A 24,112-nucleotide genomic window follows, 5' to 3' on the forward strand; every position below is an offset into this window, starting at 1 on the left:
GGTCACCTCAAATACGGGCCGCCCAAAAGGCCGCAACCGGTCGTTAGCCTCGTCTAGCTCGTCGTTCTTGCATGTTGTCGGGCACGCAGGGCACCCAATCATGTGCGCAACGGTCTGTCTCGGATGACCGCAGATGCACTCCGTATCATGTCCAGATATGAAACCCCACCTCGCTAAGTTTGCCCTAGATTGCCCCACTCCTGCTCAGAGGCGGTTGAGCGACTCCCAGATAGGCCAGCTGTGGTTGTATCCTTCGGATAGTTTCTCCTTCACGCTGATCTTTCATGTAATCAATTTTGAACAAATACCATTTATACTGGCTTCACAAGATCGACAAATACTTATATGTATTTTATGATAAATTCTTTAATCTCTTTTTTATTATTTTAGAGTGTTGCAGATAAAATCATTAGGACGGCCGTTTCACCTGTGACAACGGCCATTTCTGTTGCAACAAATGCTACAGTAGACAAAACTACAGAAAATGCAGTGGCGATCAAAACTGTAAACGCTCCTGCCAAAAATAATGCATTGAAGTAACATTAAATAAATTTAACCAGATAATAGACATTTAATTTAAACCAGATAAAAGACATCTTTCTAGGAAGAAGCAGAAAACGATCGACTTCGAAAAGGTTTGTAATTCGACACTTTTTGAGTAAGTTTTGAATTTAAATACCATATATTATCTCCACCATCCTGACTCCACCATCCTGACTCCACCATCCATATGAGGTGCTTAGCCGTGACCACCACATAGCAAGACATGTAATTTCAGTGGTCTGGTTGAGAGGCTGCACTGAGTGTACGAAGCTATTCCTGCAGCGTAGTCTAGGGTGGGCCGGTTTATGATAGAATAGCGGGTGCCGTCTGTCCTGTGTCTGCTTTGTTCTTTCTACTGAGCTGGGCACCTCAGGGGGGGCTATTCCTGTCAGCTGGTACAGTTTTTCGGTAGGTGTTGGGTTCAGAAAACCCGTTATTAAACTACAGGACTCATTCAGAGTTACGTCGATCAGCTTTGTATGTGCCAACCGTTCCCATGCAGGGGAGGCATATTCGGCTGCAGAGTAGCAGAGTGCAATGGCTGTAGTGCACAAGACGGTTGGTTTAGCTCCCCAGGAAGTCGCAGTCAGCTTTTTCAGTAAGTTTTTGAGTGTGCAGACCTTCTGCTAAGTGTTCAGGCAGTGCTGTTTCATTGTCAGGCTTCGGTCAAGGGTTACGCCCAAGTATTTGGGGAATCTATTATGGGATAGTTTTGTATTTTGCCATGTGATGTTAAGTTATCTGTTTGCGTCTTTATTACGTAGGTGGTATACGCAGACTTCGGTTTTATTTGGGTTTGGTTGCAATTATTGCGATGTTGTTATTGCTTCCTCTACACTCGTGAAGCTGTCCGCTTGGGCTGCTAGTGCTAGTTCGTCTGCGTAAAGGAAGCTTTTGGTGTCCCGTGCCCTAGGCTGGTCGTTTGAGAAGATATTGAATAGACTTGGCGCTAGGACCTATTTCCTCCAAAAAGGTCTTGCATATACAGTAGATATTATGTGAGTGTTACAGTTTTAAGAGATGGTATTTGTTAGGAGCTGTTGTCTGAAGTAGGCTTACATACATTCACTTGTTTCGGTTAAAATTTAATTATTTGAATATAACATTTAGTTGAGTCTACAAGTCCTTTATTGGGCGATGTAAATGCTTTTACATGATTGATTTGATTAGATTGATTAATTCAATCTAATCAATCTCAAGTTAAAATACCACCCACGTCGACGGTAGTAATATCTTCTAAGGTCTTCAGGGAATACAAGAGCTTTGTCACATAACGAGTATCTACAAACTTAAGTTCAGAAATAATACATTTTACTGTAAAAAATTAGATTATCGAAACTTTGGATTTTTTAAACTTTTAAATTCATATGCTCTTTCGAAGGTTATTGACAAAGCTTAGAAATACATCACAGTACCTACTATAGATTGTTTTTCAAATAGTTTTACCTTCATATATTTATGATTATTGATAAATATTTTGAACCTAGTAAGAGAATATTTATATTAATAAAAGCTTTTCCGATGGACTTGAAATTTTTATACAACATTCTATATATTATATTAAACATTACAGTATATAAGTTTTTTGATCTAAATATAATATTCCAGCAATTCCCCGCGATTTCACTCGCGTAGAAACCGATCTCGTGGTCGTGGAAAGTCTATTAAGTCGGACTATAGTTTTATTTTTGTTAACATAAGTTTTATTTCAGTCAGTTTTTTTAAATCTTTATTTACTACCTTTTGGATTATTAGTTACACATTTACATTCAGATCTATATCACAGATATCGTCACCCCTTTCCCCCACCCCCGCAGCGTCACCCGTTAAACTCCGCGATGACAAATTTCACACCTTGGATTATATTATTGCATTTTTATTAGGGATCCCAATTTATTTAAAAGGTTATATAGCCTATTTTACCCAGTGAAGATGCAGAATTATAGTGTTGAATGAATTTTTGAAATCGGTCCAGAAGTTTTTGTGTGATAACATTACATACACATACATATAATGTTAGATTAGATATACAAATATTTTGTGTTCGTTAATAATAGTTGAACCGGGGCTGGGTTTAACTACTGTTATAAAAAATCATGATTTCTCTTTAATATAATCATTAAAATACTAATCAACATATACATAACAATAAATATTATTAATTTATTTCATACACACAATTTATGCTTTAACTTTTAGTTCAGTGTCCTCTGATGCAAATTGCTCAATCCATTTACGTAGTTTGCCAGTATCTTGTAGACCTACAAGACGTTGTTGTACTTTCCCATTTTTTATAGCCACAAGAACAGGAACAAAACTCACTTCATAGTCAAGGGCGAGATCTGTTTGTTGACATAGACGATGTCAACTTTCGCCAAAATAATTTTTCCTTTATTTTCCTTTATGTCAAAAAATTGATGGATACAATAATTATTATAAAAAAAAAAAAGCTAATATTGACTCAAAGAATCTTTTTACTCCGAATAATGATTATTGTTTAATTGTAGATAATGTAGATCAGAACTATTCTTGAGGTAATGATAGGTATCGTAATTTGTAATATAAAGTATCAATGCTTTTTCTTTCTCAATAGTTACGTATTCAGTTTAAAAATGCAAAACTTCATAAAGCGCTGATTACTTCCTTCGCCAAATAAAACTTTTGTTTACCATGAACTTTAATGATTCATTTAAAGTCACTTCGGGAGGTTCATTGTAGCAATTCCATTAATTTATAATTCGGTCTTAATGAAAGTTTTGCTCTGGTTGGATACGAGAATGATGCAAAATGCAAGAGTACTGAAATTTAATTATCATTAAGAAAAAGTTTATTTTTTTATTACATTGTGTATTTATTATCTGGTCTACTTTAAAGAGACACTTGACGAAAATAGAAAGCATAATGTGAACATATTATAACACTAGTTGTAGCCCGAGACGATGTCTACGTGGACTATATAAAGCAGTAAAAGTACAATGCCTACATCTAGCGTGATATTATGTATGGCATTGTATTTTTTGAAAAGACAAGGTCTTGAAACGTCGGATTATATAACTTGCAAAATCTAATGTAAAAACACAGTTACGTGTTTTAAGCCTTTTAAAAGTCTAAACAATTTGTAATGTTTTGAAATTGATGACCCCTTACTTCTAGGATTAATACACATACATAGCACACAATAAAATTTGAAAAACTAAATCTTATGAACGATGCGGGACTCGAAACCACGACCTCTGGCGTTCCATGCCAGTGCTTTAACCGACTGAGCTGGTGTGGACACCTCTCGCGCATGTCCGATGGGAGACTGGCTAAGCTTATATTTTACTCGGAGCTTCGTGAGTGAAAGCGCATGCAAGGTGGCCAGTTTCTACGTTTCAAAGGCGTTGCTAGGAGGCATATAAAGCGCTGTAATATAGACCCATAAACCTGGAAGGAGAGTGCATCCCATCGTTCAGAGTAGCGTCAAAATGTTTGAAGCCCAACGACGCAACTCGACAAGAAGCGAGATGAAATAAAAACTTGATCACCACTACAATAAATTTGATAAATTTGATAAATTTTGTTTCAAATTCAAATTCAAAAACACTTTATTCATGTAGGTCACAGAAATGACACTTATGAATGTCAAAAACAAATATATATAAAAATATTGTTTCTTATTGAATTTACCGCTACTTTGTAAAGGGTTGAGCTAATGAGAAGAAGTAGCAAGAAACTCATTGCCACTCTTTTAAGTCAAGATTTACATTTTAATTGTTTTACAAATCATTTCAATTACAATATATGCAAAGTGAAGCAACAAAAATACTCAAATGTCAAAAACTGAAAGGCTTACATGAGTAAGTCAAAAAATGAAAAAAAAGTAAATTAATACTTATAAACACAAGAGTTATTGAGTATAGTAGATGCATCAATCCACACATACCGTAAATAAATAGAGGCATTATGTGAGCATTACATCAAATTAAATATATGATAACTTTAACTTTAAAGGAAATAATAATAATAAAAAAACACATCAAGCAGACCTCCCGGTAACAAGATCATCCAGCCACCACTGTTTCATTTGTATTTTTGTGTACTTTTTCGCCTTATGTTTAATTGTATATCAAATCGATATATTTTGTATTATATTCATTCCTACTTTGCTTATATTTAAGTGGAAACTTTATTGGCTTGTGTAATATAAATTATGTGTTACAATGAGTATATAACTTAAGTTGTTTGTATTCCAATAAATAAATAAATAAAAAAATTATAAAAATGTTTTTTTCAAATGCGGCATATGTGGCAGGACCTTCGTTGTGAAGATTGGCTACACTAGCCATGTTCGGGCACACCAACGACGCCCCCACTAGTCCTTTGCAGCCGCCGTGTCGGTTAGGAAGACATCATCATCACCATCACCATCATAATCATCATTATCATCATCATCATCGTCATCATCAGTGAGTTATTTAAGTGTTTAGTAGTTTGGTTTTGGTCAATCCCTATGACAAATATTGATAAACGGCGTAATATTCACGTATTTCATTTTCTAGCACATATTTTTTTTATTAATATAATCTTTAGAAAATAGAGAGTTTACTGCGTATATAAAATGTAACAAAAAATATTTTAGCGAATATCTTTTACAAAAATAAGCACCACGAAAGCAGTATAGAAGAATCAGTATTTACCTGTGAAATGTTTATTTGGATTGTTGCTATAGATAGCAACACAACGTAAAACAGACACCATTATATATTTTTTTTTTATGCAAATAAGGAACGAGACGAGCAGGAGGTTCAGCTGATGGTAACTGATACGCCCTGCCCATAACAATGCAGTGTCGCTCAGGATTCTTGAAAAACCCAAAAATTCTGCGCGGCACCACAATTGCGCTTGACACCTTGAGACATAAGATGTCAAGTCTCATTTGCCCAGTAATTTCACTAGCTACGACGACCTTCAAACGGAAACTCAGTAATGCTTACACATTACTGCTTCACGGCAGAAATAGGCGCCGTTGTGGTTCCCATAATCTAACCGGCATCCTGTGCAAAGGAACCTCCCACTGGTATTTTTTAATAAATATCCGTTAAAACGCAGAACAATCACGATACAAAAAAAAAATAAAATGTGTTTCTTACATAAAATTTATATCCAACTCATGAAAAATATTTAAACTAAAATCGGTTCACAATTTGAATATAAAAAATCAATTACTATTTTATAGCAACAAAAGTCGTCTTGTTCTTGTAGTTGTCATCCAATCATAATTTTAATTAACTTTTGCGTTTGAACGTTTTTAAGGTTTCGATGAAAGGTAATATTGACTGTAGGCGTTCCATATTGAATTTCGTCAGTTTCAGATATTTTAAATGAGTTTTACGGTTATATTCCGGTACTAGTTTTCATGATACATAACATACAATCATTGAGTTATTTTATTTGGTTTCAAACATCATTCCTTGTTTGCGATAAACTCAAAAACTGCTGCACCTATCTTCACGCTGTTTTCGCCTATGGATAGCGTGGTTCTCGTGGAAGGTCTTAGTATACAATTTGTTAAGTACTTGTCTACATTTTTGTATATGTTAGCGAAATTTAGTGGAGATGTGGGAAAAAATAAGCTGACTGGGAGCTTTCAACGAAAACGATGTCTAATCCATTTGAGATATAATAAAATAATGAATGCTGATATTGTGTGTCTTATATAGGTCTACAGAAAACTTCGCGGTGGCATATGTCTATCTCTTAATGATAAGATAGTATCACGGACTAGTAAAAAAAGAAGGACACCGCGCCGTGATATTAGCAAGTGAAGCACCTTTATGCTAGTGTGTGTGCGGTTACGGGGTATACCAGATACACAATTTTTTCTCCCATAAATAATCATATATCCACAAATACTTTTATGGTATTGTTTTTACAGTTTGACATAACGCACAACGGCATTTTTAAAATATTTTGTTGCGACACAAAATGAGCTGTCATAGACGATGGCAAATATCATAATGGCGGCCGATCGGCTTGTATTAGTGTAAGTGTATGCGTGGGGCTATGTATTTACACGTTTACTGGCTTGTTTTGGTGCTTCACTGTTATGTAAGGTGACACGGAGTCCTTCTTATTTTACTAGTCCGTGCATTTTAATATTTTCAAAATTGGCAATTATAAGACGGTAATGTAAAAGCCGTTTCCACAAATACGATATTAATCTTTACCATTTCCTATTGGCTTACAGTGTCTGTCGGGTCAGCTAGTTTGCTTTTAAAACACTAACTATTTTGTCTTGGCAAATTCATGCAAATGTATTTTGATTTTCATGAGCGACGAATCTCATTACCCTACGAATTGATGTATCTTTTCACCTCTCGCAATATTTTTTATTATAAGCACTACGTTTTTTATATTCAGTTATTTTGTTATGACTGTAAATGGTGGTAAAGACACACTAAATCCTAAACTTATGCTTTATCCTAAATTTTGCTTTATCCCTGTGTGAAAGTCATGTTTTTTATATAATATTATTTTCATTTGAAGCTTTATTCACTTCATAATTTATGTGTTTGTCGAAAAGTAATTTTGAATCAAAAATTTTTCCTAAATCACAAATTTGAATGACTTTCATATTTAGTGATTCTTTTAAGTTATAGCGAGTGAAGGATTACATGTAGTATTGAGATACATTTATGTCTAGTTTATTTACGCTACAATAGTTATGAAATCTATCAAGGTCTTTTTCATGTCGAAAAAGTCGCCAACTGTATATCGACGGCACCTGAGAAAAGCGTTGTTGTAGTATGCCCTTATTAGTAAAACAAAGCTGAATCACAAGAAAGGACTCCATTTATAAGGGCTATTGTAAAATTGCTGTTGTATAAATCAAACTAAAAACGCGAATTATAATGCTAATAATAACAACACCGTTTTACCTAAAATTTGATTCTAAATTTTTTTTTCTTGCCTAAGTTAAAAGCTTATTTTGTTCTTAACTTCATCGTAAGTATTTACTTAAAATTCATAATTCCCGAGAATTTTATGTTGGTATTAAGTTATCTGTGCTATTTTATTGTGGTCACATTTTACAAAATTTAATAATTTTTACTCAATAGCTTAGAAGTCATTATACAACTGAAAGTTTACTTATACGTAAATATAATTTGTGAAAAATATGAAACAATGTAAAACAATGTAGATTGGATAACTAAAGAAATTAAAGCTTGGTTTATATCTTGCTTACTAACTAATATGATATATCATTTACATGTCTTCCTTTTGATATAATTTAACTTTTAATGAATTGTAACATTACAACAATTAAGGGCAACTATAAATTAATCTTAGTATAGAAGGAAAATATTATTCCGCACGTTCAATTTACAGATGTAGGTTCGGTTAACAGCACAGTATCAGAACAGTGTATTTTCCGAACAGCATTTCTCAAGGAAACTATGGTAATTTTAAAGTTAGAATTGAAATAAGGGTTTCATTTGCTGCATTAATTTATACGTTAAAATTGTAAAGAGTACATTATACTGTCCATATTTTTGTAGCGAGGAGGACAATCGAGTATACATACCGGTCACCAGAGGAATCACAAAAGCTTCTTTCGTTCTTTCAGTTTTCGAAATTATTTTATGTGAAGATAGCGCGCGAGTTGAATGCAGAGTTATGGAATGCGATGGTGCGGTGACCGAATTATAATTTATGGCCATAATCATGTATGTGTTGATAAATTTAAACAATGTTTATTCTTACCATTTTCCACTAGGTTAAAATGATGAAAAGTATAAAAAAAAATCAAAAAATAACACAGGATCGCAATTAACATGGTAAGCGTACAACTGTCAAAGACGATAGAAAGGTAGAAAAAGAATGGAGGCAGGACGGTGCAGTGCGGTGAAAGGCGTGCAGTAAATTATTGCGAGAACTGCGAAATTAAAACTGAATTTCTGATTGTTGATAATATGGTGGTGTAAACAAAGATACTAAAACAAAAAAGTCTTCTTAGAAAAAAAATGTTGTTGAGTTTGGAATACAATAAATTGTAAGCTTAGTAAGATGGTCTCGTTTTTAACCGACTTCAACAAGGAGGAGGTTATCAATTCGATCGGTATTTTTTTTTTTATGTATGTACACCGATTACTCTGAGGTATATGATCCAATCCGAAATATTGTAGATGCGTGTATTAAATAAAATTTTTAGTTGTTTGATACTTTTCAGTTTTTGAGGTCGGTTTTTTTAATCGTAGTATTTTTTTCGACTTTCAAGAGCTTTCAACGTACCTATGTTTGTCCTGTGTGTATTCATATTTATAGACTCAAAATTCAAAAAGGTTTAAATTTTATTTATTTATTTCACACACACATAGCAACTATCATTACAGGTATTACCTAATGCGACAGTTACAAACAAACAAGAATAACAAACACAGCAAACAACAATCAAATCAAACTAAAACTAATCATACAATCAAACTACATTACATTACAAATAATATATCACACCAGAAATAGAAAAAACTGACTGAATTGACACATCGTTATGAATTATGCCTTAAATTTTTAGTAAGAATAAATTCTTTTAACCGTTACGTTTATGTAATTTAACAATAAACTGTTTCACCTCTTATTAAAGCCAAATATCATAAAATACACTCAATTTAATATTTTATTTAGAATTATATAAACTACCGATAATCGATTAAATCTACTTCACTTATACCCATTTCGAACTCCATATTTCAATTTACAAAAACAGTATCAGGATTAATTTCCCAAAGGTGAGTCGTGATATGAATTTGTATAGAAGGTAGAGGAAAAACTATTATCGCATCTAATTGCTTTCACCAACTCGAATCCGAACGCGAATTGAATACAGAATATCTTGCTGTATAAGACCAGTATTGCTATGCTGCTATTTCCATGTCTACTGCGATTTTCTAGTATCACCGCGAGAATCAGATACAGCACTAATAGATAATTATTTAACAGGTTAAGTTGCTGAAAAACTTAAGACTTAATGGACTTAGAAATAATTTAAGCATAACGTTATACCTGAGAATAAGCCAAAATATGTTTTTTTATGAGAATGAGGGACGAGACGAGCAGGACGTTCAGCTGATGGTAATTGATACGGCCTATCCATAACAATTCAGTGCCGCCCAGGATTCTAGAAAAACCCATAAATTCTGAGCGGCACTACAATTGCACCCGTCACCTTGAGACATAAGATGTTAAGTCTCATTTGTAATTTCACTAGTTCGGCGCCCTTTAGACTGAAACACAGTAATGTTTACACATTATTCCTTCACGGCAGTAATAGCGAAATATGCTAAATGATTATTGGTTGATTGCTTATATTCGGACGTATAGCGTATCCCGCGTTTATTTGCAAGGCTGCTTGACATTCGGAAATTGAAATACATCAGAATTATCACTGTATTGTCAGCGACATAGTAATTTTTTGCAAATTCTTGGCTTACCCTCAGGTATAACTTTATGCCAAGTTTATTTGTAAGGCCGTAAGTGCTTATTTCAATTTCTGAATGTGTTTGAAGAGCACCGTATCAAGTGAATACTTACTGACACTATGGGATTGCTATGCTCCTCACAATACCGCCATAACACCATCTCTGCCCATACACTGCCTTACCATCGCAATTAAATGCAAAAAAAAATCGCCGGTCCTTTGACTCGTGCTCAAAAAAACCAACAAAAAAGGGAGTGGTGGGGATGACAAGGAACATGATGTCCAGCATGACGAGTAATGTTGAATACTTCCCATGTCACTCGTCGAGTATGTGGCAGGCCCAGTTTGTCTCATGATGACGAGCGCAATGGCAATGCCACTTAGAATTTTGCATTCGATCAAATATCAATAATGGGAGGGCGTATCACTTGCCATCAGATCAAAGTTTTGTTCGTATCGTCACTTTTTCTCATAAAATAAATGAAACGTAAGTGTTTTTGTAATGTATCTGTTCTACGTTTAAAATGTGTTGGACATATACAAAGAACAAAAGACGAAAGAAGGTCCAAAGTAGTAATGAACTGGTACCATAGGGTATTCATAGGAATAGGTAACGAAATCGAGGCAGGCCTAATCAGAGATGGAACGATGGCATAATAGCAACAGCAGGAAAGATGTGGACAAGAATTGTAAGAGACAAGAACGAGTGGAAATTAATGGAGGAGGCTTTTATCGTGAAATAAGGTCCTTATATCGAAAAAAATAAAGAATAATACTAACAAAATACGTTTATTTACTTATTTATAATTGTTAAATATTAACTAATAAATACAATTTATTAGTAAATACCTAGATGTACAGATATAAGGAAATAAAGCTCTAAATAAAAAGTGGTTTTAAAACCAATTCTCCAAGTAAACTATCCACATACTACATTTTTATGTCTAGTCACGTTCAGTTCTAAAATTGAACTTTCATTCTTCATTCCTCAAGCATAATTCTGTTGCGTAAGTAACGGATGGCACTTTCAGTCAGTACACTTCAACAAAAAGCAACGGAAATGATCATTCAGCTGGACACAACTTTAGTTTCTAATCAAATGTCTAAAAATAAAATAAATACAAAAAGTTACATCTGGTATAGTTCTATTCTTTGTGTGTATGTAAATGCAGACAAATTAAAAAGGCTTGTCATTCAGTAGAGTCTCCTACTCATACTCAGTATACTATAGCATAACAGGACATTTTTAATTTAGTCGTCACTTTGAACTTCTGTCAATGTATCAAGTGCTATTTTGTCAAACAAATTATCTGTTAAGTCGCACTGTGCGGTGTTTAAATAAGGTTCAGTTTGCTTTGTGCCTTATTTGCTGTTTTCTTAAACGCTGCATTTTTATTACATTGCTCTGATTCAATGTGCATAATTATTATGAATAATTAATTTCTCCACTATTTTGATTTTATCCGAGGAATCATCGAGCTATTATTCCTTAAAAATTGGTGGTATAAGAGTTATTATCGTATAACTTTGTTATTATCAGTATAAGTAGTTGGTGAAATGAATACAGCGTAATCTGAGAATAAAATAACAACTTTATCCTAGGAATAAAACTTATTCTACTTTAATGAAATCCGACCTTAAAGATTAAAATATTTATTGAAACAAAACAATACATATAACTATATTTACAATACTATGATTAATTTAAATTAAACCTATCATTAAGGGGAAGTGAAGTCTTTCAATATTGTACAATATCCACTGTATCCATACTGTTATCTTTTTCATTTTTATAGCAAGTATCCATGCGTTATTTAGAATGTAAACTTACTCGGAGTTAAACACATAGAATTTATTATCATTTCGATCATTTATCTCCAACATCCTTATTTTCTTTATTAGGATCCGGAAGAAAAAAGACTAGCCCTGAAAGACCTGAAAAACACGTTCATAAAAATATACTCTACTAGCTATAAAATTATCTTTACACTCTTAATAGTGATTTTCATTATTATAACACTAGAAATAACGGATTGCTTGTATCTAATACTAGTAGACTTTATAAGATACATACACTGGCCTTCAAAAGTAATTATCACACTTTTAAAATTGGGATAACGTTTTAAGTTCACAAGATATACTTTAGAAATAAAAAGGACTCCAAAGAGAATTTAATTTTGTACATAAAAACTTTATAGTCGTTAACCTTCTTTTAAGAATTGGCTGAAAAAAAACTTCAAAAACAAACCCATTCCTTTTTCAAAGTGGACGTTTCCTAATTACAATTTTACCATTCATATTTTTCTTTCTGTTTTAAATTTTTTTCAAGATCGATGGGTCTTGTTTTGAAAATTTATGCTAAAAACCACATAACATTTATTTATCATGCCTCTTTCAGTTGAAGAATGTGCTAGGATCATGGCTTTTCTGGAAGTAGGCATCAGTATGCGTCGCACTGCAAGAATGGCGGGTTTGACGGTACGAACGGTCCAGAAGGTAAAGCGAAGGTACGAAGAGACTGGACACCATCTGAGGAGACCTTGTTATGGCAGACCCAGGTGTACCAGTGCCCGAGAAGATCGTTATATTTTTTCCACTGTGTTAAGAACAGCTACTTCAGACCCGGAGGGACTACATTAGTGACAGTACAGTGGGAAAAAGACTTGCTGAAGCAAATTTGAAACCCCGAAGACCAGCGAGTGGCCCTAAACTCGAGAGACAGCATCGAGTAGCGAGACTGCGATACGCCCGTGAACACATGCAGTGGGACGAAGAAGAATGGTCAAGAATTTTGTTTGCAGATGAGTCTCGATTCTCCCTTTACACTTCTGATGGAAGGCGAAGTGTTTACAGGCGACCTGGTGAGCGATACCTTCAAACCTGCATACCAGAAAGAGTCCAATACGGTGGAGGCAGTGTACATGTATGGGCTGGCATATCTTCAGAAGGTCGCACAGAGCTAGTAGCCATAGAAAATGGCACCCTCACTGGGCAAAGATATGCTCAAGAGATTCTCATTGAGTATGCAGGGCCGTATTTAGCAAATATGGGTGATGGATCGATGCTGATGCATGATAATGCCCGGCCACACACGGCTCATATTGTACAAGAGTATATTCAGGAGGTCGGTGTCAGCGTGATGGCCAAGCGGCCATCAAGAAGTCCTGATCTCAACCCGATTGAACATGCCTGGGATGAGCTTGGGAGGCTAGTCAGAAATCGCAGACCACCACCTACTACCCTCAGGGCACTAATGCAGGCCCTGGTGGAAGAATGGGAGAATATTCCATAACATTGGCTCCAAAACCTAGTGTTCAGTATGCCAAACCGGCTCGAAGCTGTAATCAGAGCTCGAGGAGGCAATACCAGTTATTAAAAATTAAATAACATGTAATACATTTTAGTTGAATTTTTTTACACTAAACTAAAAATGTCTATTTTCATTGTTTTATCTTTTTTAAGTTAAAAATGTTACTAATGTATAATTTTAGTTTCTAAGAATTAAACCCTATAAAATTTGCAACAAAACGTTTTTAATCTTAAATTTCTACCTTCTATAGTTAAGAAAAAAATTAAATTTGAAAAGTGTGATACTTACTTTTGCAGGCCAGTGTAATAGCTTTAAGAGTAAACGTATACACTTTTATAATATAGTCCTAGCCACTGTTCAGGCATTATCTCTAAATAAATATATTTTTTTTATTAAAAAATGTCTTTTTCGTAAATGCTACTACTGCTCAGCTTAGTGATCAGACAGCCTGGGACTTGATTATAATTATTTTGCAGCAATAGCAATGACAGTACAACATTGTATATTTTATTAAAAAGAGCGCGTAAAAAGAATGCTGAGAGAATTTCTTGCGCCGCTTCTTTTCTCTCAGAGCGCCATTTGTTTCCGAAGCGATAGTAGTATCTAGTATTTATATAGATAGAAACAATTTTGAGAAAAATTTAATCGTTGAACACGTAACTACCTACAACAAAGAGTAATGATATATGCATGTGACATCAATACCAATATTATGATGTTATTTGAAATATCATTGTATTAATCTAAAACTAAGCTAAAGCATATACTACTTAACTCGGCATAAGACTCTCCCCAGGTGATATTTACCACATAGTAGACGACCTGCATAGCCGAGTGGTTAGCGATCCTACCTACTAAGCTAGAGGTCCCGGGTTCGAATCCCGGTAGGTGCAATCATTTATATGATGAATATGGATGTTTGTTTCCGAGTGATGGATGCTTAAATGTATTTATGTATGTTTAAGTAAGTATATTGTATTAAATATATCATTGTCTTGTAACACATAACACAGGCTATATATGCTTAACTTGGGGCAAGATAATTTGTGTAAACAGTGTGTCAATATTATTATCAATATTATAAAATTGTTCTTAAACTCGTTTGAATAAGCGGCCAGTTTGCGCGAGACATTCACACAGACGTAAGAGATGCCTTCGTATATTAAAAAAAAAATTGTACGAAAGAATATGATGTTTATTTGATATTGATATAATTTTACTTTTTATACATATCTGGAGTCTAATTTTTGTTTCATTGTAAGCCATGTGTAAAGAACACTTACTTTTATGCTGTGATTTCATTTAAAAGAAAATATGTTACACTAACAGATAAGTAATTCATTCATAAATTTTTATGTAAAAAATATACAATATGATTTTTTTTTCTTAAAAATACTCGTGAGAAACATCAATTTTTACAATAATTTATCTGTCGTATTTTATACCCTGTAGTGATAGTGCGTGGTGGATTATGGGGTACAATAAAGTGACGCCTGCTGTCAGGTGGCTATGTAAAGTTACTGACTTTTAGTGGGACGTGTTGTACGCTTTTCAAACCCGATACCTTAAGCTATTCAAGAACCCCCATTGAACAAGTTTAAGATGACCATCAAACAAAAATTATGCAGTAAAGGCTACAATACCATTAATGACTTTTTAAATGACAAGCAATTGTAGGAGTAAACTGCTCAGCCCAACCAACAATAAATTGTTTTAATGTTGTGCTGGATTTTTTTTGCAGTTCTTTACCCAGAATACATTAAGTTTTGCCATCAACTGCAATAGGTTAACTCATTAGATATAAGATTCGATTTTTGATTGTTATTCAAAAACCCAAGTGGCACTTTGTGTCCTACGGGGACCAGTGGAAGGCACTTTTGCACAGGATGCCGGCTATATTATATGTACCACAACGTCACCAATTTCTGCCGTGGAGAAGTAATGTGTAAACATGACTGTGCTTCGTTCTGAAGGGCGCCGTAGCTAGTGAAATTTCTGGGTAAAATGAGACTTAACATTTTATGTGTCAATGTGACGAGCGCAATTGTAGTGCCGCTCAGAGTTTTAAGGTTTTTCAAAAATCCTGAGCGGCACTTCATTGAAATAAATATCTTTGAATCTTTTAGTGTACCTCCCTACGTGTAAACAATAGCTTACTTTACGTTATGAAATAATTTAGACATATTTTGCAGTACAACCGCTGTGAAGTAAAAACATATAAAAACAACAAAATTGTACGGATTTAAAAGAGAAAATCTCAACTAAATATCCCAATATACAATTATTTAGGTAGATCCAATATAATATTGACTCTGTAGAATGTGTCACAAATTTAGACTGAAATAAACATACCAAGATTCGGATGGATAGCGAACTAAGTGGTCTAAGCGCGGGACATATACACAGGGGTGCGGGTTCGAATGTAAATTAAATTTCTGTGCTAATATATACTTACATAAAGATGCACCAGATAGTGTGAAAAATGGCGCCATGCATCCCATTTTTAATAATACCGGGAACAGAACATTACCCAGGAGAGATCCAATCCTTCCAACAATGATCACAATTGCGAATGCCAACGCTCTGAAAGAAACAAAAGGTAAAAGCGAACGATGGGAAATAATTAAAATATGCTCTTGTGTTGAGTCGATTATAATCTCTTTGTGCGAAGCGTTCGTGATATAAATATCACGGCATGGTTTTACTGGATTATATTCGAACAATTTACTGCAGTTGCTTAATACAGACGGACAATAAAATTTATATATTACGGTATGTAGTGCAGTATCCATTGAATACAAGATTTTTTTTAATGAAAATAAGGGACGAGACAAACAGGACGTTGAGCTGATGGTAATTGATACGCTCTGCCCACTATAATGCAGTGCCGCTAAGAATTCTTTGAAATCCCCAAAAATTCTGAGCGGCACTACAACTGCACTCGTCACCTTGAGACATAAGATATTTAGTCTCATTTAGCCAATAACTTCACTAGCTACGGCTTCAGACCGAAATACAGTAATGCTTACACATAATTGCTACACGACAGAAACAGGCGCCGTTGTGGTACCCATAATCTAGCCAGATAATAATCATAAGATGACTTTAAGTATTTGAATGATGAAATAAAAGCAAATTATTGAAATATAATTAGTATTAATTAACCCGATTAAAAGTTGTTTTTCTTTTCATAGAAATCGATCACAGTCATCCATTCTCTTTTGCAACGTATTATAAGTATATATGTAACGTCATCCTCGTCAATATAAGCCACAGCAATGCCAAATTATTACTGCTAAGTTAAACGGTCTTTATATAATCATATCTTTATCTGATCCCACGATACAGTCTCTGTGGCGCTTCACTGACAATCACAATGTAGACATTAAATGTCTACCTTTTATAACTGCTTGTAAAATGTTAGCACAAATAAAAAGATCCATTTGAAATAAATTTATTCTTATTCATATTCGTATTGATAATCTAAAGCATGTTTAAGGCTTTTAAGGTAACCATGACAGATATTAATGTGATAGAAAATTCGTTCTATCGCTTGGTTTATTATTGAAAATGGTCCTTCCGAACCGTAGTACATTTTGGACGCCACGTATTTCGAACTTAAGGAAAGAATTTAAATTTAAACATGTGATCAACCATTTCGTACTAGAAACAGTGTTGTAAAAATCAACATACCTTAGTTGCGTAGGAAAAACTCGTACCACGATATTCATTTGCAAGCTACCATTAGTTTGCATCAGAGCGCACGTTGCAGATATAAGCAGTGCTACTTGTATTGAAGAATTTGTGAAGTATAAACCACCGGAGCATATAGCACAGGATATCATTATGATGAAAAGTAATAATTTGTGACCCATCAAGTTGACGACGAATCCACTGACACTGACGAATAGCACACTAGCTATACCTAGGATTATAACATTTGTGTATGTTTCCGAACCACTTATTATCTGTGAAATTAGTTAATATTTAAATATTAAAACATATTAGAATAGAAAGCATTATTAGCAACAAAAAAACACACATCACAACAATTTACAATATTATTCATTATGAAAATATTAAATTGAATAAGGTATTAAATATTATAAAAATTTCATATAATAAAAATAATTGTGTGCGCGTGATTCCCTGCTAAAAGTAGCTGACTCAGTATATTGTTGTGTTAGTACAGACGACACCAACATAACATTGGTTTTCAGCAGCCCCTCGTGACATTTAGAGTAGACAGTTGCTGTGGACTTCCCATTGTAATTAATTTGTGTAGGTATCAAAAGTGAGGTATTACTTGATTAAATGCAGGTCGCTTGATCTGACTACGGTCAGGCTGAATTTTATTGTATAAGAAGTAAAAATGTGACGTCTCTCTCCTTTTAGCAGTATTGTTAACAAAACTTCTGCAATTTCCGAACACATGATATATCTCAATTTTTTTAAATAACTCAGTTATAAGGTTGTGCTCATATTTTGGTGAATTTTTTATTAAAATCCATGAAGAAAATAAAATATATTTATTATATATTTTTATTAGTTCAGAAGAAGCCTAGAAAACTACAACTTTTGTGAAAAGTTTAAAGGAAAAAAGGAAGAGTGAAGACATTGTCCATAAATCTCATACTTCATAAAAAATATGGTTCTAAAAATCAAACAATTCAACACACTATAAATGGTTTTCAATTAAAATATCCATTTCAGATCCATTTTAAGCTATTTTCTAATGTTAGCATAAAATATATGCGTGATAAAAATGACAGTAAGTACACTATTCATAATTAATATTTTAGTCTCATATGCGGCGATATACAAGTAATGCAGGGCGCATAACGCGGTAGAGGGTATTCATCGTTATAGGAAAGAATGTTATCTGTATAACGCGTATATGCGACCTCGTAATTCGTAATAATAATAATTAAACACAATTCGTAACAAGTATTTCCAATTGTTTGTCTAGTTTTAACAATTTGTTAAGGTTTTTAACATGTGAGTGAACATCATCGTAATGAGTGTAATCGGTGTCAGTTAAAAAAATATAGTTTTCTATAAATAATATATGAATGGCAATGAATTGCTCATATTTATTGAGAAGGCCCGCAGTGTGTTACTTTAGATTTAACAAAAATATTTCTGTACAATAATTTTCCTGACCAATTTCCCTACCACATACACCTATCCACACACGTACGTCCAGAGATGATTATTTTAATGTAATTTTTTTATTATGATAAACACAATGATAATTGTTACAGAATTATATATTATTTACCTCACAGATTATTTGACTTGATATAAGTGCAATCACATTAACCTGTAAGTGCAATATAAATAAAAAAAATCAACTTCAGTTTCGAGAAAGTGGTTTTATTGATATGTCAAGAGTAGAGAGAGCACTGTCTCAAACGTTTCGCATATGAGGCGTTACTATGATAATATGCTGTCAAGATGGCTTTAGGCGTAAGATTTTTATTTTGAAACTCTAATTATTATTACTTACAATAAATTACACTTATACGATTTTAATTTTTAAATGCCAACCATGACTTTTAGAAAATTATCTCTAACTTTTACCTTCATCAACTACATAATCAACTGCATAATAACAATCAATATTAGCTTAGTGGCTTAAAAGTATAATACAGTAACGCGGTATCGTTTTAACGCTCCTCCATGTTTCGCCATTTCAATGAGCCATATAACACAAGTATTTTCCTTATAACGCGTGGATATCCCACATACATATATCTGTACGGTGAAATTTATAATGATTTGTCCAGTTTCTTAATTAGCTTGGCCTACCTATGTACGTGTGTCAATTGTGTTATTAAAAAATTAAATTATTTTATTAAATTTGTATTTTTAAAACCTTAATAAAATAGTAAAACTGGGCAAACTATTGGAAACAATAAGAATTATTATGAATTACGAGGTCGTAAAAACGCGTTATACGGCACACATTTTCCTATTTCCACGTCGTGGAACCACTCTACCCGTATATCCATACTATTATGATTTACTACTTTGATTAAGTTAATTATCCCATCAAAATGATTTAATTTATGAGTTTTTGTGGAATTTATGTAAAATATAGTTACTAACTGGCTGACAAATTTCATTCCCTGATACAGTATATGTACTGCTTGTATTCGGTTTGTGTTCTATCATCTCACAGAACCGTGAATAATGACCCGTATCCTTGTAATAATTCTCCACTATTGTGGAAAGTTGTGGATACCACAGCCTAAGGCAAGTGTACCTGTAACAATGTAATAAATAAAGCAATTAATTTAATATTTACGAGCTTACAATTTCAAAGATCTAGTCGTATTTTAATCGACATGACATTTTCAACTAATTGATATACTAATATAGATTAGCTTACTTCAGTAATGATAACAGTAAGCTGTGAAAAACAGCTTGACAGACAACATCTGTAAAAACCACTGTAATGGGAATAAATAACTATTCCATGGTTTTTATATATAACTGGCTTACCCGACAAACGCTGTTCTTTCAAAAGAATAAATAGTAGTTGAAAAAACTAAAAAGCACGCTTTTTATAAAAAACCGAACTAAAAAATTGAAAATTAATTTTGAAATTTGAGTTCTGCCTTATGTAGATACGATAGATGAAAATTGTATAAATTAATAAAAATATTATCTGTCACCTGTATGTGTATAGGTGGAATACGGCTAAATTTTTCGGAAAAATTTTTTGGCTTATTTATATTAAATTAATTATGTCACATATATAACACCAACAAATCTCTTCTTATTCAGAGCCCTTATATTGCGTAGTAAACATTACATACATAAAAAAATATTAAAAGTACTTACGTGGAAAGACAGACAAACGTCACAATAGATAGAAGTATTAATCTAGTCACAAGTTTTCCAACCAATAAGTGCTTCACTTCAAACAAGCTGTTTACTATCTGTTTTGCCACGGTTTGCTTATTCTTTGGCTGTATTTTGGTTTTTATCGTTTTTATCTAAAAATATATATCATAGTAATTTTCAGTTAATTATAAAGGATTGAAGGGATTACAAACACCATGTAAACACCATGTAAGTTACTCAAGCTCCTGCCAAATGGAATCTGTGGATGAACCAAAAGCACTGAGACTCTTCAGAGTCGGTTATGCCAAAAATATATAGAAACTCTTATGACCGCCCACATACTAGATACTTCTAAGAACCAGTGGGAGGCTCCTTTGCACAGGATGCCGGCTAGATTATAGTTACCACAACGGCGCGGGCGCCTATTTCTACCGTGAAGCAGTAATGTGTAAGAATTATTGTGTTTCGGTCAGCAGGGCGCTGTTGCTAGTACAATTACTGAGCAAACAAGACTTAACATCATATGTCTCAAGGACACGAGCGCAATTGTAGTGCTGCTCAGAATTTTCGGGTTTTTTAAGAATTCTAAACGGCACTGCATTGTAATGGCCAGGGCGTATCAATTACCATCACCCGAACGTCCTGCTCGTCTCGTCCCTTATTGTAATAAAAAAGGGGTGGTGGTAGCTTCTTTTGGAGAGTAGAGCCTATTTCATGTTGCTATGTCAGCGCAGTTTATCCTCCATTAATAATATTCGTCGTATCTCAAGTAAACAACTATTAAAGTTCACCTGAGAAAAAGTAGATTTCATTAAAGTACTTCATTTTCATACAATTATTATATTTGATGCGTCTATGACTATTTTCCATGACGTCGTGTGATACACGGGTATGTATGTTATTGCAACCTCGTGGCATTAAATAACTTTCCTAAGTAAATAACCACCCTTGTATTACAATGTAATCTTTCTAAATACGATGTGATTTCATGCCTTTTTATTGAAATTACCTTTTGTCGAATTTTTTAATTGCCGCTATTTTATACAAATAAATATAGCTAGTCATAAGAATTCATTGCTATCTACATAATATTATAATATAGTGGCGTGATTAGTAAATAACTTTAATGAGCGAATTTCGAATAGCGAAGCAGTAATGTGTAAACATTACTGTGTTTCGGTCTGAACGGCGCCGTATCTAGTAAAATTACTTGCAAACAAGACTTAACATCATATGTCTCAAGGAGACGAGCGAGTTGTGGTGCTGCTCAGAATTTTGGGTTTTTCAATCATCTTGAGCGGAATTGCATTGTAATAGGCAGGGCGAATCAATTACCATCAGCTGAACGTCCTGCTCGTCTCGTCCCTTATTGTCACAAAAAGGTGGTGGTCGCTTCTTTTGGAGAGTTGAGCCCATTTCATTTTGATATGTCAGCGCAGTTTATTCTTCATTGATAATATATGTCGTATCTTCAATAACAATCAAATTTCATCTATACTGACTTTACATTAATTTTGGTTCTTTTAACAACTTTAAATTAAAGCTCATAAAGTGTTACATATCTACAGCCTCAGAATATAATACTTAGGTATTCTTAAATATTAAATTAGCCGGAATATTGCATTCACAGAACTGTAATTAATATAAATAACTCGTAATTTACTAATTTGAACAATATTTTTCTAGATTCCTCATTACTCATACTTTTTGTAACGCATAGCATGATTTTATAAACGTAATGTAACTATTAACACTGTGACTACTGTTTTTATGGTGGTGATCCATTAAATTAAATAAATAAATAAAAATTCATTGCTATCTTCATAATGTCATATCATAGTGGCATGATTAATAACTTGAATGAGCAAATGTCGAATAAGATATTCATATATCACATTTCATAATATTATTTCAAGTAAGAAATAAATAAACGTATAACAAACCTGGAAACTGTCTTCATAATTTCCAGTATTTTCGCGATAAATCTTCTTCAATACATCTAAAGCTTCTTTGTTTCTTCCTTGAGATAATAGAAATTTCGGACTTTCTGGTATTGTGTAATATAAAATGGCTGCTATTAAGCTCCAGATTGAACAAACATAAATGTAGATGTTCCAAGAACGCAGCTCTGCGGATATGAAAAATAATAAAACATATCTCAGATAGTTACTCTGTGGTATATTTTAATATAACTTAGCTTTGAGATTATTATTATAATATTATGAGTGCTTTCATTGAGTTGTAGTTTTAGGTACTTATGTTTATACAATAACAGAAATATAATAGTTGATATTTTCAAGAGAATGTAGATAGAGTCCTCTCTTGACAAAGTCGCGGAATGGAGTAAAATTAAACTTGGCCAATTAAACCCGAGAAGACTCAAGTTTCCGCGTTTATCACCAAAAAAAAACTTTTTTACAACACTTAACCTAAAGCTTCGCCTAGTATCGGTATACAGGGTCTCAAAATCTATCAATTTTGCGGTCATCTGGAAGGCAAAATTGGCTTCGCAGAAACTGGGCATCATAATTAGAGCACGGCAATACCTCAAGCAGCTCAAATTCTAACGCTCTACAAAGCACAGGTTCAGCTACATATTAAGTATTGCTGCCATCTGGTCTAGCGCACCCCAGGATCAGCTCGAATCATTTGACCGCATGCAACGCAGAGCTGCTCAAATGGTCGAGAATCTAGTGCTCTGTGAACGACTAGATCACTTGGCGTTGCGTAGAGGCGTCACTTCATGGTATGTCTTCTCCCGCATCTATCACGCGGAGTGTTCCGATGAGCTGCTTGACCTTATTCCTGGCACTGAATTCAATCTTCGCATGACACTCCCCAAAATAGTATATCATTCCCACCATCTGGATGTGTGGTGTTCCTCCACAGTGCGGTTTTAAAGGAACTTTCTTAACCAAGTTGTGGAATGAGCTTCCTTACGCGGTGTTTCCGGGATGATACGACATGTTACCTACCCATGTACTCTCGTACAATATCCTTAAAGGCCGGCAACCATTCTGTGATTCCTCTGGTGTTGCAAGATAATCTGAGCGGCGGTGATCACATAACATCACGTGACACGTTTGTTCGTTTGTCCTCCTGTTCAATAAAGTAATAATGGTATTACTTTATAATTTTATAGATGAATAATATAACTAATTAATGATGATCTTCATATGCGTTCAATTCAGTTAAAACAATCACGTGGGGGTCAAAACCGTTAATAGTAAACGTGATTTAAATGTAAAAAATTCAAAAGATGCCATTATTTGATCAGGTTTATGTATTATCATAGAAATAACTTACCAAAATATCCTTTCAAAATAACAAAATGAATTTTCTGTGGAAGAATTGCCCACGATATAAGAGACAAAAGAATTAGTGAAATCGACATAAAGGATCCCTGCAGTAGAAGAACTTTGTCGCGTATCCCTTTGGGAATGAATTCTGATACCATCGTTGAAATTGCGGTGAATGATAAACTCATTCTGAAATGTTTAAAAAAAAGTCATTTTTTATAACACACACACACACACTCACGCCTTGTTCCTGTCGGGGTAGGCAGAGACAATAGAATGCCATTTGGTTCTATCCTTACAAGCCTCATGCGCTTCCTCTACATTCATTAAACTTTTCATACATGCTCGCCCGTTGCGGGTGCTTCGAACCTCTCCTATTCTCAAAACGTCCCCAATTTGGTAGGCGAATGTTCTACGAGGTCTCCCGCGACCGACTTGCCCACACACACTTGCCTTATATATTTGATGCGTCATTCTTTCTTCACTCATTCGCTCCACGTGTCCAAACCATTTCAGCATTCCTATTTCAGTCCTTGTCACAACATCCTCTTTCAAACCAAAGCGCGCTCGTATTACCGCATTTGGAATTCTTTCAGTCAGTCTTACCCCACACATACTTTACGCAGTGATCGCATCTCAACTGCGTTA

General features: G+C 34.0%; 1 protein-coding gene across 1 annotated transcript; it reads right to left on the minus strand.

Annotated features, from left to right (window-relative positions):
* Window positions 1–11,640: 11,640 nt before the first annotated feature.
* On the minus strand, window positions 11,641–23,667 carry LOC126975458 (synaptic vesicle glycoprotein 2B-like). Its single transcript, XM_050823373.1, has 7 exons — window positions 23,472–23,667; window positions 22,109–22,293; window positions 20,163–20,317; window positions 19,425–19,581; window positions 17,007–17,281; window positions 15,769–15,896; window positions 11,641–11,938 (listed from the first exon to the last, which is right to left on the minus strand). The coding sequence occupies exons 1-7, from the start codon at window positions 23,650–23,652 to the stop codon at window positions 11,871–11,873; spliced, it is 1,149 nt and encodes a 382-aa protein (XP_050679330.1). The 5' UTR covers window positions 23,653–23,667; the 3' UTR covers window positions 11,641–11,870.
* Window positions 23,668–24,112: the final 445 nt, after the last annotated feature.

Source organism: Leptidea sinapis, chromosome 36, assembly GCF_905404315.1.
Source record: "Leptidea sinapis chromosome 36, ilLepSina1.1, whole genome shotgun sequence".
In the NCBI taxonomy this organism is placed as follows: domain Eukaryota; kingdom Metazoa; phylum Arthropoda; class Insecta; order Lepidoptera; family Pieridae; genus Leptidea; species Leptidea sinapis.

What these genes read in the sequence shown, in the direction of transcription:
- LOC126975458 (XM_050823373.1), bottom strand. Translation starts at nt 23,652, where the DNA reads ATGAGTTTATCATTCACCGCAATTTCAACGATGGTATCAGAATTCATT. An exon ending in ACGTTTGTCTGTCTTTCCAC is followed by an intron (nt 19,582 to 20,162) that starts GTAAGTACTTTT and finishes ACATTGTTACAG; the next exon opens with GTACACTTGCCTTAGGCTGT. An exon ending in ACTATCTGGTGCATCTTTAT is followed by an intron (nt 11,939 to 15,768) that starts GTAAGTATATAT and finishes CGTGTTTTTCAG; the next exon opens with GTCTTTCAGGGCTAGTCTTT.